This window comes from Crocuta crocuta, unplaced genomic scaffold, assembly GCF_008692635.1.
Source record: "Crocuta crocuta isolate KB4526 unplaced genomic scaffold, BGI_CrCroc_1.0 scaffold256, whole genome shotgun sequence".
In the NCBI taxonomy this organism is placed as follows: domain Eukaryota; kingdom Metazoa; phylum Chordata; class Mammalia; order Carnivora; family Hyaenidae; genus Crocuta; species Crocuta crocuta.
In genome coordinates this window covers 116,586-132,967 of record NW_027530999.1, presented here as the reverse complement: position 1 = coordinate 132,967, position 16,382 = coordinate 116,586, and the positions used below count along the sequence as shown (strand labels likewise).

The 16,382-nt window shown below is 35.8% G+C and overlaps 2 protein-coding genes across 7 annotated transcripts in view; one reads left to right on the top strand and one right to left on the bottom strand.

Annotated features, from left to right (window-relative positions):
- Positions 1 to 3,876, top strand: part of FXR1 (FMR1 autosomal homolog 1) — a 65,725-nt gene extending 61,849 nt beyond the window's left edge. For 4 of the 5 annotated variants that reach the window (XM_077770562.1, XM_077770561.1, XM_077770560.1 and 1 more), the window contains 2 exons: positions 1,952 to 2,043; positions 2,821 to 3,876. In XM_077770562.1, the coding sequence (XP_077626688.1) occupies positions 1,952 to 2,043; positions 2,821 to 2,991 (263 nt within the window). In that variant the 3' untranslated portion in view covers positions 2,992 to 3,876. The remainder of the gene's footprint in view (positions 1 to 1,951; positions 2,044 to 2,820) is intronic. The other variant, XM_077770559.1, reaches the window with a different exon arrangement.
- Positions 3,877 to 11,590: 7,714 nt separating this feature from the next.
- DNAJC19 (DnaJ heat shock protein family (Hsp40) member C19) lies at positions 11,591 to 16,038 on the bottom strand. Of its 2 annotated transcripts, XM_077770556.1 has the most exons (7): positions 15,871 to 16,038; positions 15,271 to 15,382; positions 14,988 to 15,039; positions 14,835 to 14,908; positions 13,489 to 13,568; positions 12,887 to 12,957; positions 11,591 to 11,744 (listed from the first exon to the last, which is right to left on the bottom strand). In XM_077770556.1, the coding sequence occupies exons 2-7, from the start codon at positions 15,346 to 15,348 to the stop codon at positions 11,674 to 11,676; spliced, it is 426 nt and encodes a 141-aa protein (XP_077626682.1). In that variant the 5' UTR covers positions 15,349 to 15,382; positions 15,871 to 16,038; the 3' UTR covers positions 11,591 to 11,673. The 2 variants fall into 2 exon arrangements, with proteins under 2 accessions (XP_077626682.1, XP_077626683.1); XM_077770557.1 differs by lacking the exon at positions 15,271 to 15,382 and having other exon boundaries at positions 15,871 to 16,031.
- Between the last annotated feature and the right edge of the window lie 344 nt (positions 16,039 to 16,382).

The following is a 16,382-nucleotide window of genomic DNA, read 5'->3' as shown; positions in this document are numbered from 1 at the left end:
ATTCTCATTTGTTAAAGATTTCTTGTCTTTAGTATCAATTAAGCAGTAAATATTCTTGCTAAGAATGTGATTTTAACCCTTGTGTCAAGTTTACTTAGACCCACTTAGGAAATTCTACAGTCCAAATTATGCTGCACAAAGTACCTGTAGTTTTTCCTATATTTATTAATCTTCATTGACCTTTTAAGGGGCTAGTATTGTAAGGACTGGCTATAAATAGGTTTTGAGTCCATTAAGGTGGTTTTTAGTTGTACCTCCCATTATGGGGGAAGGGCACTGGTAAGTTTTTACCTTTCCAGCTCAGTGCCTCTTTAGTTGATAGTCATGTCAAAGTATATTATTTTTTGTGTGTACATAGTGGATGAAGGGTTCTAAGAATTGTCACATACTCAAATTTAGCAATATGTCTGTCTGTGTGGCAGGGTTTCCCAGTAGCTGAGTGCTTTCAGGTGTCACTGAGGTTTGAACTATGGAAACAGAATGAATTCATGAAGGTGTTATACAAACTAGAATCGTTCCTAGAATGTTTTTGCCACCATGTATGTATACATAATAATGAAATGGATTTGATAGTATTCCTCTTAATTGTGGAAGCTATTACAAACTTCTTATAAAGTAACAGTGGATTTAAATGATTTTAAAAATTTCAAAATGAGCACTGAGTTTTTTGCAATTTGGAAGACAAGAGGCAGTTTTAGACAGTAAACATCTTTAGTGCTGTTTTTAATAAATGAATTGCATTCTGAATTAAGTGGTTTTTTTTGAGATTTAAAAAGATGAATAGTTTCAGAAAGTTGTTGGATCTTCTAAAAGTTCGGTTAATTCGTGATCACAAAAAATTGCATTGTAAATACCATCCAGCTTCTTATTTTATCAAAATGGTTTATTTTTATATAATTTGAACCTGATGGACTATTTCTCCCCTAGTGACTTTAAATAAATAATTTAAAATTTACTTGAAGTTTCCATTCTTTACATTAACCTGCTCTCATCTCGTAATTCAAAATACTTTTTATTTCACATAATCAGAGATTTTCTTCACCAGTTTCTGGGAGAAAAGAATTCTTTGAAAGAGAGCGATTATTTTGATATTTCTTCACATCAGTAAATTCTAAGCTGTAAGTCCTAAATAGAGAAAGGATTGAGGTGTAAAGTCAGGCCAGAGTACCTGTAGAATAGAGGTCATTTTTTGTACTTGGGTTGGCAGAAGGGTGTTAGCTTGTGTAAAGTCTTTTTCTTATAGTCTAGTCACTGTTGCCATCCACTTCCTTGTAAACATGCATACACTTCAGTTAGTCCTTTGAAAGATTATCAGAGCTTGAGGGCATGGTTACAGAATTAATGGTGGCCCTTTTCCCACCAGGATCATTGTCCACATTTTTAGGGTGGTGTTCTGCCATCTTTAGTTTGCTTGTAGTTTTTTGTTTTAGATCACTCACAATGGTTTCTAGTGTGAAATGTTACAAAAAAGAACTGTAAAGTACCACACTTGGATATCTTGTACTTAAAAAAACAAAAACTAATATTGGAATACATCTTTTTTATCTCTGGTGAAGTACAGCACACCATAATTTGCGCCAAATATGCCCTTTTTTTCCCCCACTGAGAATTGCAAACACTGGGCTTAGAATGCTGCATTTCCTATATTTGGTTGTGGATTTCTGTATCAAACTTAATCCCAACCGTAGAGTCAGCCAGAAGCAATGGCTGGATTCTTAGGAAAGCTGACTTAAATCTAGGCTTCCTTGATCTCCAGCTTGGAATTTTCTATTGTCAGCACTCACAGGCACATTTTTCAAGCTTTGTTTTTGGTTGGAGGTGGTACCCAGCTTAAAATTTTGAAATTGGGTTACCCACCATCAGTTTATTTAAAAGTAAAATTACTCTTTATCCATAAATAAACTTTAGAAATATTTTTCAACACCTGTAATTTTTTTCTCATCTTCAACAGTCACAGTTGCAGATTATATTTCTAGAGCTGAGTCTCAGAGCAGACAAAGAAACATCCCAAGGGAAACTTTGGCTAAAAACAAGAAAGAAATGGTAAGGAGAATTTAACCTGTAGGTTTTGTTGGTTTTGGTTTGGTTTTGGTTTTTGTTTTTTTTTTTATTTTTTATTATTATTTTTTGGTATGGTTTAGCTTTATGTTTACTTATCTTACTGTATGATCACTTGTTTCCCCAACTAGACAAATACTATTTTAAAGACTACTCTTGATTTTGTTCTTGGCCCGAGGTAACTGAAGAATGCATGCTTGAGCCTGGAATACTTTTCATTTAGAATTCCAAATAGCATTTGTAAAATTCAGTCTATCCAGTTATTGGGCATAGAGAATGTTGGCTTAATTTGGGGAGCAATAGGCTATATATATATATATATTTATATACACCTCTTCTCAGTGATAGACTGCTTTTAAGTGTCAAGTCTTTTAAATGCTTTAATGGATTTGAAATGTAAATGTGCGTTTCTAAAAAAAAGGTGAGTAAATAGACGTTTATTTGCTTAGAGTATTAACTTTATATCTTTTTACATGGTGAGTTTTCCAGTGGTTAAAAGTAAATTAGGTTCAAGTTTTAAAAACAGGTAGAGATTCTTCTGTGGTTAAGCCCTGTTAGGTACTAGAGATAGAGTTCAAAGACCAGTAGAGGTGGAATACATTGGTGTATGCTTTGAAATTTTAAGAACATTTTAATTCTTTGATCCAATGTGGTATATGAAACAAATGATTTATTAGCTAATTTATGTTTATATAGCTGTTTTCCTCCTCAGCTGTAGATTTCATTTATAAAGAAGTTGAAAAAGTTGTCTCCCTTTGGCAGGCAAAAGATGTGATTGAAGAGCATGGTCCTTCAGAAAAGGCAATAAATGGCCCAACTAGTGCTTCTGGCGATGACATTTCTAAGCTACAGCGTACTCAAGGAGAAGAAAAGATTAATACCTTAAAAGAAGAAAACACTCAAGAAGCAGCAGTCCTGAATGGTGTTTCATAAACTGAAGAAGTTCCTAGTTTACAGTTCTTTTACATTACATTTTACAATAGTGCTTGTACAAGCTTGCCAAAGATAGAATATGGATCGCCAGTCTTTACATCGCACTTTCAGTTCCTCCATTTGGAATTCAGAAAGGGGAGGGATCCTGAAGAAATCATATGTTAAACATACTTTGACACCTACTGTGTTATAAAATATATCATCAGATGTGCCTTGAGAATAGTATATGTAACATTAAAAAAAGTTGCTGGCTATAGGAAATGTTATTTTGTTTTCAAAATATGGCAGAGATGGGGGGGAGGTGGGTGGGGTGGGATCCCTAACGTAATATTCTTTATGAAAGCATTAGCTGCTTTTGTTACATTTTTAATAATATGCAACCACTTCTTCACCTGAGGAAAACTAGAATGAAATGCAGTCTAAAATATTTTGCACTGAATTGTAATTCTTCATTAGTTTAGTCTGGAAACTGGTCTGTTTTAATGTGTTTTTTTAAATGCTGTATGTAGAGGAAAATCTGCAGACCACTGGAATACATTTGTTAAACTCTCATCTGCAGGGACACTGGGTGATATTGGCAGTGACTGTTCTACATTGAGGCTTTGTTTGGTTTATTTATTAAAGTGTACAGTATTTAAAAATCAAACATAGCTTTAGTTAAAACACTAAGCTGAATTAGTCATGTCCATTTCAGACATAACCTGAACTACTGACAAGATCAATTTCCAGGAGGTTTATTCTGTATAAAAGTACATGTTAGTCTTCAGTAAGAGTATCTTTTCCTTTTTCTTTTTTTTCTTTTTTTTTCTTTTTTTTTTTTGATTTTGGTTGTTTGATGTGCAATATGTTTTTGTATGCAGGTAGTAAATAAACTTTGATCTTCCATTTGCTGATTTTTAACTTTCTACTTTTTATACCAGTATACTTTTTATAGCAAAGTAGTTGGAGCTAGTAATAGGCCTAAAATAGTTACCCTAATTGCTTTTAAAAAAGCATTACTTCATAAACAGGATTAAAATATTAATTGGTCAGTTAATCATTTTATAATGAAACCTCTAAAACCTTAAAATTTAGTCTGTTAGAATAGATTGGTTTAGGGAATTGATCATACATTCAATATTAGGAAAGTCTTCATAACTACTCAAAGGCAACTTTGGAAGGCAGTGGGATAAAATCCAGAATTTGGCCTTTGATACAATTATTTTTATAAATAAGTATGGTGGGCAGTTTTTAAATAAGAAATAGTCCATTAACTTGGTTTTTGGTTCTTAAGGAAGTAATTTTGAAGATTGTCAAACTAATGATTGTATTTTTTGTATATAAGCCAACTTAATTTTAGGAAGATGATAACTTCACACACAGTGTTTCAAAGAGTAACAATGATATAATTATGCAGGTAATTGTGAGGTCATATCAGATAATTGTGGATTTACTGGAGAATTTTTTTCCATAGTGATATATATAGACCACTGAACCAAGAAAGACGGCCTTTTCTGTCATTTGATGTTTGAAAAGTGTTTTTTATGTGCATAATCTGTGTTAATTTGTTATGTGCATAAAACTGTTAAGTGGTTTTTGTTAATTTATAATGACTGAAAGACATTTCATGGTATTGCTAAAATATTAATTGTCAGGTCATACATATAACCCTAGACCTCACATTTATTTTCACTTAAGATGTGATGGTATTAAATGCTTTTTCCTAAAACCCTAATAATAGAATTTATAAGTAAGGTGTGATATGAATAGTGCAGTCCTTGGATTTTGAATACCAATATCAAATCATTTCATATCCTGATTTTTTAAAAAACTAACCCACAAATGTCTTTTTTAACCATCAGAGGATGTAAAACTGTTGGCCTTTTTATTCTTAGTTCTCTTCAGTAACAGGGTTATATATTAATTACTAGTTTGAGGATTTTCATTAATCCCGAAAGTGGTAAATATGGTATAAAGAAGAAAAATGATTTTTCATTTTCTTTCACGTAGAATAGATTCACTAAGATTCTTCTGCAATAAAGAATGTTTCACAGAGAAAGTAACCTAAAAACCATCTTAGAAAGTGGGTATAGTGCAAGCAGTTGTTCAGAGTAACCATATGCTAGGAAATAAATATCAAGATTTCATTATTCACAAGCGACTAGATCCAGCATCTTTTGTACTGCAGAACTACAGTAGGCTTTTCTTGGGTAAATACTGTATATTCTGTTTCAGAAGTGAAAAACCCATTCCTCAAAGGCGGTAGCTATATGATTCAGGTAGCCCACCAAATAATTTTGAAAATGGGATGTATGTATTTTGGCTGCTACACCAGTTAAGTGAGATATTGCTCAGGGAAAACTTACTGGTATGTTAGGCCATGCTAAAAGACATGCACCAAAAACCCCCAAAGATTTTGTGCAACGCCTATATTGTTTCAGTATACCTCTGTGAAACCACATATAGAAGCTTTATGGGGATAAAAAATGACCATTTCCCGAAACTTTAGGAAGCCTAGGAGTCTTGCGTTTGGCATTATTCTTTCAATATTTTTAAAAAGATTTTATTTTAAGTAATGTCTGCATCAAACATATGACTCAAAATACTGAGATCAAGAGTTGCATAGTCTACCAGCTGAGTGAGCCAGGCCAGGTGCCCATGGAATCACCTGTTTAAAGCCTTCAGTGGGCCTAAACTTGCAAAATGGTGTGTATGGGTCTTCGTTGCTAGGTCAGTCACCTTTGGTAAAATTGTAGTAAGGATACATTAGTTTTTAAGTGGTTTTGTGTATTTTAATGTGGAGTTAAGCAGCACATCACACTGTTCATGAAAACCTCAGGCATTCCTTAGAACAGGGCTGAAGAAGTTGCTTAAATGGTTTTGCAAAACAAATACAGGTTCACATGGGGAAGTAAAAACCTAAGAACAGAGACACTAAGTTAGTGGGGAAGAGACAAAAGTAGCCAGATGTTACTGTATTCTGGGTCTCCATGTTAGTCATTCTTTTATAGCTGGAATCCATCACCTTTATGCTAAGCCACAGGTATTTTTGTAGCCATTTGCAAAAGTCTGGTATGTAACTTGAGAGAGGTCTCTGCAGAATTGGCATACTAATAATGTTAAAGTTAGATTGGGAAATAGCAAGCAAATACATCATCTGCTATAAGATTTGCAGTTTGAGTTTGAAGTCAACCTAGTTTTCTCATAGGCTGTGCCTGTAATAAAGCGTAATCTAAGGACAGATGAAAACTGATGATGATGCATTAAGTCCTGTGTTAGATGGTGTTTATTAGAATGGAAAGTAAAGGGAAATTACTTACACTTGGGTTTTCTAGAAGGCTTTAAGGAACTTGGATTGAACTGGATCTATGTGGCAGTATTCCAGAAGGTAAAAGGATGTTTGGTGTGAACCTTCACTTAGTTTACAATCTTTGCTATTATGGTTTGGATCCCCTATGCCTTTTTTTTCTTTTTCTTTTCGTTTTTTGAGAGCACATGCAAGCAGGGGAGGGGCTGACAGGTAGAATCCCCAGCAGTCTCTGCACTTGATCGCATGACCCTGGGCTCGTAACCTAAGCTGAAATCAAGAGTTGGACTCTGAAATGACTGAGCCACTAAGGTATCCCTCCCTGAATCCCCTATATCTTTTATAAGGACATCTGGTATAGTGAATTTGGGGACTCCTTTTTTAAACTTTAAGGTTTTTATTAGCTTTCTTGAATGGATAGTAGTCACAACCTTTGATAGCATTTGGGTTTTATTTCAGGAACTCCAATAAATCAGCAATCAGTCTGCTATAGTTAAACTTTGGCAAGTGGTAGTAATTTGAAGTTGCACTCCACTCGCTGAACGTAAGTCAGATACGTTGAAATACAGGAAACTGCCAGTAAGTAGTTGACCATTTTTGACCCACAAACATGGCAATTTCTTATGGCTCCACCTAAATAATACCATTTTTAAAAGTATGATCATTTACTCTAGAAATCCAGCCAAGAGTTGAATCATCCAGAAAACCCCTTATTAACTGATGAGGGATGTACATATACTCTGTAAGGAAATAATGTTAATTTTGTTTTAAAAGGGTTAATCATCAGTGGATCACCTCATAATCATCTGTACCTTCTATATTACTACTTAAGTAATGAAGTAAGGTATAGACTGTAATGTAGCTTTCTCTGTAAAAGGATCTCCAGTACGTTTGTTTTTCATATTACTTACTTTGATAATTCAAAAATTGTAGGTATAAGTGTATAGAATTGGGAGTTTCTGTGTATTTAAACCAGACATTTCCAACTATGCTGTATGCAATCTAAGGATAGCAAAAAAACAAGGGCAAGATTATTTTTCACTGATCTCGGTCTTAAAAGCCCCAATACTCTCTAATATACTAGTGAATAATTTATCATGTTTCTTTGTGTTTCAGTGATTGTAGGTTTTTCTTGAGGTGAAATTACAGGGATATTTTCTGAATATTTTGTACCTTTTTTACTTGGATTGTCAAAAGTAGCTATTCNTTATTTTTCACTGATCTCGGTCTTAAAAGCCCCAATACTCACTAATATACTAGTGAATAATTTATCATGTTTCTTTGTGTTTCAGTGATTGTAGGTTTTTCTTGAGGTGAAATTACAGGGATATTTTCTGAATATTTTGTACCTTTTTTACTTGGATTGTCAAAAAGTAGCTATTTTTTAATTTCGAGAGTATTACCAAAACATTTCCCATAGTTTTTGTGGATAAACCAATTTATATTGTTGCCTTTGAGCTTATTACACCAACTTGTTTGAGCTTCATTTTTCAACCTGCCCGTTTTCAGGTTATAAAGTATGTAAACATTATTTTTGAAATGCCGTTAACTGTAGCCATACCAAGGTAACAGCAAGTGTTAACATATTCTTAACATATTCCAGATTATACCTCAACACTGGATTGTAGACCTTGTCCTTGGGTCAGGAAAAACTAGGAACACTGGATAGAAGCTCTTTCTGTATTCTGTTGCTAAGGCAACACTTGGCTATAAGCAGAGATAAACAGTTCTCTGCCCGTGCCAAGAGTAAAAAGCAGAGCTTAGGTCATTTAAGTTTCCTGGTACTCAAGGTTACTCACAGTCCAAGATTTTTTTTCATAACCAAAAACCCACTCTAGCATTTTACGTAGTGTTTTTGTACTTTATCTCAAATTTAGATTTTTTTTCTATCATACTCTTCTCCCATTGAAACAGTTGTTTCCATTTTAGCGTGATGTGTTGAAAGGTAAACCTGACTTGTCAACTCTTTAAAAGAAGCATTCTGCTTGAGTGAATTTTTTTAAATAACTATATCTGATGCAGGGTTTTAAAGGTAAGGCATACACTTTGAGTATGCTGAATATATAGCTCAATATGCTTAGGGTTTTACCCGTGTTAAGATGCTAGTTATCTAATTTTTACTTCTGTCTTTTGCCTCCACTCTAGCAGACAAAACCATATAAGCCAGCTTTTAGAATTAGAATATATATGTATAAATATTCCACTTATTTTCATATAAGTTCTCAACTGTTTCTTGAATGATTTGGGTGTTCTGGATACTGATTTGTAGAACTGGAATTTTTTTTAATGCTTCCATAGGTATTTCCACCATTAGGAAAATGCTTGAAGGCAAGAGAGGGGAAAAGGTTAAATTTTGAGGATCACTTACTGTTATACCCTACTTTCATCACCAACAAAGCATTTTTTATAAAGCAGCATAGGACTCCTCTAATAATGTCAAACTCAGGCAGTGAAGGCAAAAGTAGGGGAATTAAATCTCTGGTATGCCAGATACTCCTAATCTCCTAGTGTTGTGTTCATACCTTCCTCCCATCCCCCACTGCCTGCTTTAAAAAACATTTGAGTACTTACTGATAAAAAGGCCCCAAGCTGAACATATGCAAGTCCTAGACTCAGATTTCATTACCACTAAGGAAAACATCCCTGGTTTTCAAATATGTGAAAGGTACCACAGTACAGAGGTTAACAAGTATGGAACTTGAGGTTTGAGAAAGATCAGTCTCATCCAGAATGCAGTTTTGGTTAAGTTACTTAATCTCACTGTTGTTTCCTTGTGAAACAAATTCTTACTTGGCACGATGTAAGTAGTCAACATCAACATTACACATCAACTATCTTATTAAAAGAAAACCCAAACACTAAAAGATGAAGGCTCTTTTACACAAAGTCTACTTGCATCAGTTACCAACTATAATCTGGAGACCTCTTGCAAGTGATCTTTTCCCAAGAAAAATGGTAGGAGTGTTTAATAATAGCCTACAATGAAATGTGGATTCTTCTACTTAAGGTAAGCCTAGAGGAAATAAAACATTACTATGAAAGAGAAACGTGTTCTGTTGTGCTCAGTGTTATTTTAAAGCGTTTTTCATTGTCTTAATACTTGTCTTTAAACAGGTGTGCTATTTGCTTTAAACACCTAAAAGTATACCTACTAGATGAAGTTTTCCCTTTTAGGGTTCATGCTTGATTGCCTGTGGGCAAATTTCACGCACTTCCTTTTTTGTCTTTCAAAAATTTGTTTTTACTTTTAATTGATTATCTCAAAACTCTTGTTCATAGAAACTTGATTAGTCCAAAAGACTGAAATAAACCGTTAGTAAGCCAAAATACAGTTGGTCTTCATTATTAGCAGATTCCTTATTTGCAAATTCACCTGCTTGGTAAAATTTACTTGTAACCCCAAAAACATGAGGTAGGTACTTTCCTAGTCATTCACAGCCATGAAGAATAGTGAAAAATTTAAATCACCCAATGCACCAAGTGCCTTGTTTCATTTATAATACTGTAAACAAGTATCCCTTGTGGTCCATTTAATTCCAAGTTCTTCACATTTTGTCCTTATTGGTGACTTTCCTGTTTAATTGCCCTCAAGCCTAGTGAAGTGCTGCCTAGCCTTCCTAAACACAAGGCTGAGATATGCTGACAGGAGCTATTGTTGACAAATATGCTAAGGAATCAACAAATAAGGTGTCCTTAAATAGAAGCACACATAAAGCAAAAGTTATATATTGAATGGTTGATAAATATGTAACCCAGAGGTACAGAGGTATGAACAAATGGTTTGGTGTTTGCTAAATTAAGTGTTCTCAATAATTTCATAGAACATAACTACTTTGAATCACAACTGTACCTTTACATCCTTTTACTAAAAAAAAGACTTATTCCACATAATAGCTATGGCTGCTACAGCAGCCATACTTTCTGGTATGGTACTTTCTCATACTCTAAATCATAAGGAAACCGGATAGAAAATAAATCCAAAGAGCAATCCAACTCTGAAGCATGGATAAACAATCCAAAGTTAAATAGGATTGCCTCCAACATTTTGACTTTGAAGGTCTTCACTGATAATTAAGAACTTTTAAGATGACTTAAGGTTTAGATGGTAGGTAGTATAAATTATTTTAGAGCTAAAGATAGTATTTTTGCTGGTGGCCACAGAACAGGTCTGGTTAAGATCCCTATGTTTTGTGTTAGGCCAACAGTAAGTCATTTACCCTCAAATATCATTTAAATAGTATAAATACTCCAGAGTCCAAGCTGAGTATTTTGGTAACAGCGTTTCAGTTTTCAGTTTGCTAACTGTGTTTGTTTAGCCTTGGTCATAACATGTAAAAGTTTATTATGCCAAAAAAAAAAAATTATAAACTGTCCATTTCTTTTAAGTGGCTAGTTGAATACAATGTAAAAATTTTCTTGATTAGAAACGAGCTATACTCTCAAATCTTCTGGTATAGTTTTTAGTGTATGAAATAGAAATTATGTCAATAATATATATAGTTAGATACATTTCTTAGGTCAAAGATAAAGCTAAACTCATTTTTAAAATTTAAGGTTCCAAGCAGTGGATCAGTTTTCTGAACTTTGAACAGCCTTCTTACAATAAGATAAATCCTTCCTATAACAACCTGTGTGAATTCATACCATCCTAATACCACATTGTATTTTTTTGAGACTGCATGCACATGTGTGAGCCTGGGAAAGGGGGAGCAAGAGAGAATCTTAAGCAGGCTTCATGCCCAGTGGAGAGCCTTACGTGGGGCTTGATTTCATGACTGAGATCATGACCTGAGACTGAGCCACCCAGGTGCCCCTATCACATTGTATTTTATTTTTTTAAACATTAAACAAACATTTTTTTTTTGTGAGAGAGACCACATGAGCAGGTGAGGGTCAGAGAGGGAGACACAGAATCTGAAGCAGGCTCCAGGCTCTGAGCTAGCTGTCAGCTCAGAGCCCCATGCAGGGCTTGAACCCATGAACCGTGAGATCATGACCTGAGCCGAAGTCAGACACTTAACCAACTGAACCACCCAGACGCCCCTCACATTGTATTTTAATTGCCAGTTTATCAGTATCCTAGTAGATTGGGGGCCCCTTCAAACTCAGAGACTGTAACATTCGTTTTGCCTTGAAGTAGGTAAGAAATTACTTCCTAAATGAATAATGAACAATATTGCTGTTTAGATGGTAGGTAGTATCCATAACTACTGAGTGTTAAATCTCCAAATAATTTATCTGATTTAAAATCCTCAAATTCAAAGAAACTTGTACCAAAGTTTTGGTTTAGCTTGTGCTAAATCATTTTTAAAATTTGTAGCATTGAGGCCTTTTATTATAAAAAGCTAGCACTGATACACATAAACTAACAAGAACTTAAAATTCACACATTTACTTCATTTTTTAGCTTGACCTTCTAGTAAATCTTTAGCTTCATTGATTTTGGCTGCTATATAAGGAGATCCTCCTATAGGGAAAAAGAAAAAAGGAATAGTTATAATATGGTTTCTTAATTTCTGGTGAAAACCTGTTTTCTTCAAGGATCCCTATGGTTCTCTGATAGGTGGAATGAGCAGAAATGGTATTTTGACTTTTTAACGTTATTAGGACACTGCAACCAGATCACCAAATGTATAGTAATCCATATGGCTAACAGTAAATGAAGTAATTCATATGAGGAACATTTCCACAAAAATGGCACCTTCAAAAACAAGCTGATAGAAACAGGATTAAAGAAAACCTCCACATGTGACCTTGCGTTAGTGTACGTTACCAACTTATGATGACTGTAAGGTGCAAATGAACATGAATTTATTGTACCATATTATTCTGAAAACACGACGTTCTCAGAGGTTTCTGAGCTTTGTTGGAAACACCACACTATGATTTGAACTCTTTCTCTATCCAGTTTTTCTTTCATGTTACTATTGTGCCTTCATGGTGTTACCTACAGGTGCCTTTCTACTACTCTGCTGGAGCAATGATTCTCAAAGTGTGGTTCTGAGATCAGCAAACATCAGCATCCCAGTAATAAGCCTGGAAGAAATGCAACATTACAGGCTCTATCTATACTGTACTTAATGAATCAGTCCCACAGTTAAGGCAAGCTACATTTTGTTAAAGGAGGCTATTGCAGTCAGACACAAACAATCACAACCAAGTTTAAACTCAAAAAACACTCTTCATGAAAGGCCTGGTCTATGAAAGTAAAAGGATCTGTGTACTGGAACATGGATTTTGAGGTCTATGTTTTGGTATTCCTAAATAATTATTTGATCCTATAGGTTTTAACTAGGTAACCTAAAATTCAAACATGTAAATGGATAGAAAAAATTAAGTTTTTAGTTTAACCGAAACTTAACAATTTTCTTTAAGAATATAGGCACCCCCCTCAGCTACTTTCAAATGACATGGTCATTATTCTATAAAATTTTCACACAGGACTTACTCTTTTAAGACACCAGAAAACTGATCCAGCCTGGGCAACAGTACTTACATACAGATTTAGGTATTTCCCTTGTAACAGCCAAGAATTAAATATGAAATTATTCCACTAGTAATAATTAGTCACTTTAAAACATGTATAATAAGAATTTAACAGCTACTTACCCTTGTCTGGGTGATTTAAAAGCATGATTCGTCGATGAGCATCTCTTATTTTTCCTTTATTGGCAGTAGGGCTAATTTAAAAAGGAGAAGGTACAGTTTACTTCAGACTGTGTGGATTACATAAAAAAACTGTATATAAAAGCCAGTTAAAGATGCTGTGATACTGGAGGCAAGTCAAAACAATATGAAAAGTAGTTTCGGAACTTTACTATCACACAAGGAAGATGAATATTCTGAATCAGGAAAATAAACAGCTCCTTATAAAAATAAGACATTCTTAAAAAAATTTAGTTGAACTTGATAATTATAAAAGTCCTTTTACTAAAAGGTAAAGCACATTTTAAGTACCTGGAAATAAAGGCAGAATTTCACCACAAAAAAAAAATGTGTTCTAGAAAACAGCATTGAGCACTGATTATTTAAAAGCCTATCTTTCAATGAATTAAGTGCTTACATGCCAGCTGCCTTCTCATTGGACTTTTGTAGCGATTGTTTAGATCTTAAAAATGTATATAACACCATTATAATTCTTAACAAAAGATCTTTTATGTTTGCGCATAGCTCTAGAATTGTAGATATATATTACAAATATTAGAAATTACCTTACGCCTAGTATTAATGCTGCTTCTCGTTTTGTCATTTTGGGTTCAAACCCACCTCTGTAATAGCCACCACTGAAGGCCTGAAAGGAAATGTATTTGTAAAAATAGATTATTAGAATAAACAAAGTTCATTAATGTTGAGTACTGAAAAACTGAATGTTTTTTAATGTTGATAACTAGAAACAGCGGAAAAAATTCAGGCATTTCAGAGAACTTTAACTGCAATTCCTATGGCATTTTAGCTTTATAGGTAGCAGTAAATACTTTAATGATTGTTAAACATTGATTTTTTTTTTTCCCCCAGAAAGACTGTCTTAAAAATATAGGACGGGGGCGCCTGGGTGGCTTAGTCGGGTAAGCGTCCGACTTTCGCTTAGGTCATGATCTCGCGGTTTGTGGGTTCGGGCCCCGCGTCGGGCTCTGTGCTGACTGCCAGCTCAGAGCCTGGAGGCTGTTTCAGAGTCTGTGTCTCCCTCTCTCTCTGACCCTCCCCTGCTCACGCTGTCTCTCTCTCTCTCCTAGAAATAAATAAAAATAAAAAATATATATATAGGACAAAACAGCAGTGCCTCAAAGCCAGTTCTTCTGGGAATAATAGGAGTATTACTCCAATTTAGCTGTGTTATAGATAAAAATTTGATGTAAGAATATGATTACATGTTTTAGAAAAACAAGTGCCTCAAGAAAAGGATTTGGAGATCTTTTCAGATGAGTGGTTCAAGGATATTTTGAGGGTTAAGGCAACTACTAAAACTACCAAAACAAAACTTTAAGATACGTACAGAGAAAATCAGGCTACGAGGTCCTCTGACCTTGTTATGTCACTCTGTTCTGTCACATTCAATAACAATAAAATAAATACTCAACAGGTTGCCACAACCAATTTCATTGTGAACTAGGACCATGGAAGGTGTGGTATTCATATCCAGTCATACTGTATAGCCTACTTAACTCCAGTGATATCCAACTATCTTAGGGAATGCCAGGGCCACACAGTTAAGAATGGATCAATTCAGATACCTAGATCCCTCTGTGTGTGATGCAGAGCAAGATGAGGGAGGGCAAGAATTGGTGGACAAATGATACTGAAGTTAACAGTCTACACAGCAAAGTGGAATTGACTTTCATGATACCAGAATCATGATAATCCCTCAGCCCCAGTTCTTTCATACAAAACATTTGATTTTTTTTTTAGGGTAACAACATTACAAAGCTCAGAACCCTCCTTTTGGGAAGCAAGAGGAGGGGCCCAATGTAATCTCATAGATGTTCAGAAATCTACCATCTTCAAGTGTGATTCTGGGTTTCATACACAGCAAAGAAGTAGCAAAAATGTTTGGTCTTACAGATTTTGGTAGACTATGAATAACTTGTTTTACTTGAGGCTCCACATGTTTCATGGCTTGCAAAACATAACGGCCTAAAAACAAAAGCAACAAAATAATTAAAAAGTCTCCAACTTCCCCTGCTTTAGTTCCACTCCCAAACCATAAACAAACCTGCAAATCCTGCAGCAGCAATGGTCAGTCCAACTGCTACCACTGTACTGGCCTGGTAAGGGGAAGCAGAGTAAATATTTACTTCTTTAAATTATAACCCTTCCCTACCATACCCATTCTCCCATCCCACCTCATCACAAGTTTTATTTCAAAGGGACAAACAACTTTTAGGGTGAAAATATCCTACCCAATAATCCTTTAAAAGGACTGCAACTTTTATGTCCAATTCATTGTAAAGGTACAGGATTTTCACTGTGAAAGGGGAGTCAATTTGCTTATTTACTTTTACAGCAGTGATGAAAAGGATGATTTCCCTCCTTTTGAAAACGTCTTTTGCATCTCCAGGGAAATGAGGCCACATTAAAGGTCAATCAAGAGGAATGGAAATAAAATTTCTGTTAGAGAAAGAACGGTTTTAAGGTCACTGTAGAATTCTGATAACGCATTTCAACGTTAAACGTGGACTTCACTAGACTAGCTTTTAGAGCGCCTTGGCACTGTGGCGTCTCTCGACCACAGAGCCAAAGCCCAAATGCGTTCAGGAAACGAGAAAGATGTATCAGTAAGAGCCATGGAAAAAGAGCAAAGCAGAGAAAGAAGTTAGGATGTCTTCCGGGAAGGGCAGATCTAATCAAACGCGATTCCATTAATCTCTCAGCCTCGGAGACGATGGACCAGGGTCTGCAGCCCCCTGTCCAAAGGCCATAGTAGAACACAAAGGTCCTAAAGGGCTGAGCCAATAGCTCTGTGTCCTGGAGGGTGAGACTCTTCGGGGCCCTACGTTTTCAGTCCAAAGTCTCATTGGGGAGACAACCTCGGCTCCCCGCCTCCCAGGTCGCGCCTGGGCCCGAGATCGCACAGGGGACCAGAAGGCCGCACTCACCATGGCTCTGGCTCGGCTCCCCTGCCTTCACCGAGAGCGCGGTTCATCCCAGCCCAAAGGCCGCAGCCACAGATTTTCACGCCCCTACCAGACAGCGACGCGGCCACCAGCAGGCACAAACCGCTCAGACACTGGAGCCCAGGAAATACGGCAGGAGCGGCCGCAAACTAGGCCGGAAAACTGTCGTAAAAGGGGAGAGTAGTGGGCCGTAGGGGAAAGGTCGCTCAAGCAGTGGGCAGGTGCGGAACGCGACTTCAGATTGGCTGATGGGTGGGCGGATGGCCTCTTACTGGGCTCAAAGCTGGGGTTTTTTTGTGTTTTGCCCTTTGCTACCTGGCCGAAGGTATTTGAAAATTCTTCTGGGGAAAGGTATTGGTGCCGCAGGGTGTGAACAAATACTGTGTAGCCTTACCCAGAACGTTTTTCCTCCCTACTCGGCACATGCATTCACCGTTTATTTCGTTTATGATTGTCAAGGGTAATGAATATTCTTAAATATACCGTAACAGTTC

Excerpts from the sequence above, each read along its gene's own strand:
- DNAJC19 (XM_077770556.1), bottom strand. The coding sequence starts at position 15,348 with ATGTGGCCTCATTTCCCTGGAGATGCAAAAGACGTTTTCAAAAGGAGG. Across the intron at positions 13,569-14,834 it reads TTCATAGTCTACCAAAATCT|GCCTTCAGTGGTGGCTATTA; the intron begins GTAAGACCAAAC and ends ATTTCCTTTCAG. Across the intron at positions 12,958-13,488 it reads GCATTAATACTAGGCGTAAG|CCCTACTGCCAATAAAGGAA; the intron begins GTAATTTCTAAT and ends TTTTTAAATTAG.